General features: G+C 37.1%; 1 protein-coding gene across 1 annotated transcript; it reads right to left on the reverse strand.

The window, feature by feature from the left end:
* Positions 1-420: 420 nt before the first annotated feature.
* Positions 421-888, reverse strand: LOC142225077 (uncharacterized). The gene has a single exon (XM_075294851.1). It carries the CDS (start codon positions 886-888, stop codon positions 421-423), a length of 468 nt encoding a protein of 155 aa, XP_075150966.1.
* Positions 889-1,500: the final 612 nt, after the last annotated feature.

A 1,500-nucleotide genomic window follows, 5' to 3' on the forward strand; every position in this document is an offset into this window, starting at 1 on the left:
CCAAATTTTATTTTTATGGTAAATGTTGAGGTGAGCATATGCCATGAGATTTCAGATTCGTGTTGCTATCTACCAATTGGTTATTTCTTACATCAACCAGTAAATAAACCTAATGTTTTAAGAAATCGAAACCTATGATAGGCTGTGTTACGTCAGCAATGATGAAAGACCAAAGAAAGCGTCGTCGGAGTCCTATATTGCAATTAATATTTAATTCGTGTACCATAAGTGTTAATTTTAGTGTTGTTAGCAGCGTAAAGTACAAAAGAGTTGGGTGATTTAATCTTGTCTTGCTGGTTGACTGGTAGAACGGAAATATCGGCCCGGTATCAATTAGGTACCTGTACTTCGATTCGAAATCTTGAATGAACAGGCGACTTATTTGATGACCACCCTCACCCGCCACCTTAGATGAGGGGTTTAATGGTTTCCCGAACGGTTGAAGTCGCAAGGAGATCGACATTTTGTTGCTTGTGCGCCGAATTTCTTATGATACCAACAAAGAGCCGATGATGTAAAGGATTTGTTGCGGTTTCGTGAGGAGCTGCGGGAATATCTTTGAGTTCGGCGCTGGCGGTCTTGTATTTGTTTTTCAAGACAAGACAAACGGTCTGCCTCCGTACAAAGGCTAACTGAGGCAACCGAATCTGACTGGTCGTAAATTTTATCCGCCATCAAAGCAAGTTTCTCAATTATATCTTCACTTACCGAAAGAATGGCTTTTGTAGTTGAGGGAAGACGTTGAATCCATAATGTTCTTAGCAATTCTTCAGATATCTTACCGCAAGACAATTCACGCATTTCTCTTAGCAATGCCGAAGGTTTTTTGTCACCAATACTTACATTTTCCAAATGTTGTCGTAAACGCTTTTCTTCACACAAATTCATTCAATAATGCATCCTTAAGAGTCCTGTACTTATTTTCCTCTGGGGAATTTTCTACAACATGGCCTACGTGGTTTAGAATGTTGCTCTCGATTGAACCTAATAATGTGTGGAACTTGGTACCATCAGCAGTAATTCCAGATGCAATAAATTGTGACTCCAATTGCCGGAACCATAATCGGGGATTTTGTCGCCAGAATGGTGGAACCTTTACCGCAACATGGGATATTTCTAAATGGTTGTTGTCGCCAGGCATTTTGCAAATTTAAATTGATATAACAACGGTTTTCGTCGGGGTCACCAATGTAGACATAAATGCGTCGTGATGATTAAAAATCCCAAAAAGCAATAATTTTATTTTTTACCAATTATGAAAATCAATTGTCTTGAGAAAATCGTTCATAAGTCTAAGGCTACTTAGTTAATCCTAAATGAAAAATAATCTATGACTACTAGATAATTTAAAACAAAAAACAAAAGTAGGATTATAGTGCCGCCACAATTTAATTATTGTTGTTTTGATTAAAATCATGCGTTAACTAGTCTACAAGAGCAGCGTAACCAATAGAGGAAAATTATTTTATTTCTATATAAAATTTGGTCAAAACTTTATTT

The sequence above is a fragment of the Haematobia irritans genome, chromosome 2 (assembly GCF_050003625.1).
Source record: "Haematobia irritans isolate KBUSLIRL chromosome 2, ASM5000362v1, whole genome shotgun sequence".
In the NCBI taxonomy this organism is placed as follows: Eukaryota; Metazoa; Arthropoda; class Insecta; order Diptera; family Muscidae; genus Haematobia; species Haematobia irritans.

Excerpts from the sequence above, each read along its gene's own strand:
- LOC142225077 (XM_075294851.1), bottom strand. The coding sequence starts at position 888 with ATGAATTTGTGTGAAGAAAAGCGTTTACGACAACATTTGGAAAATGTA.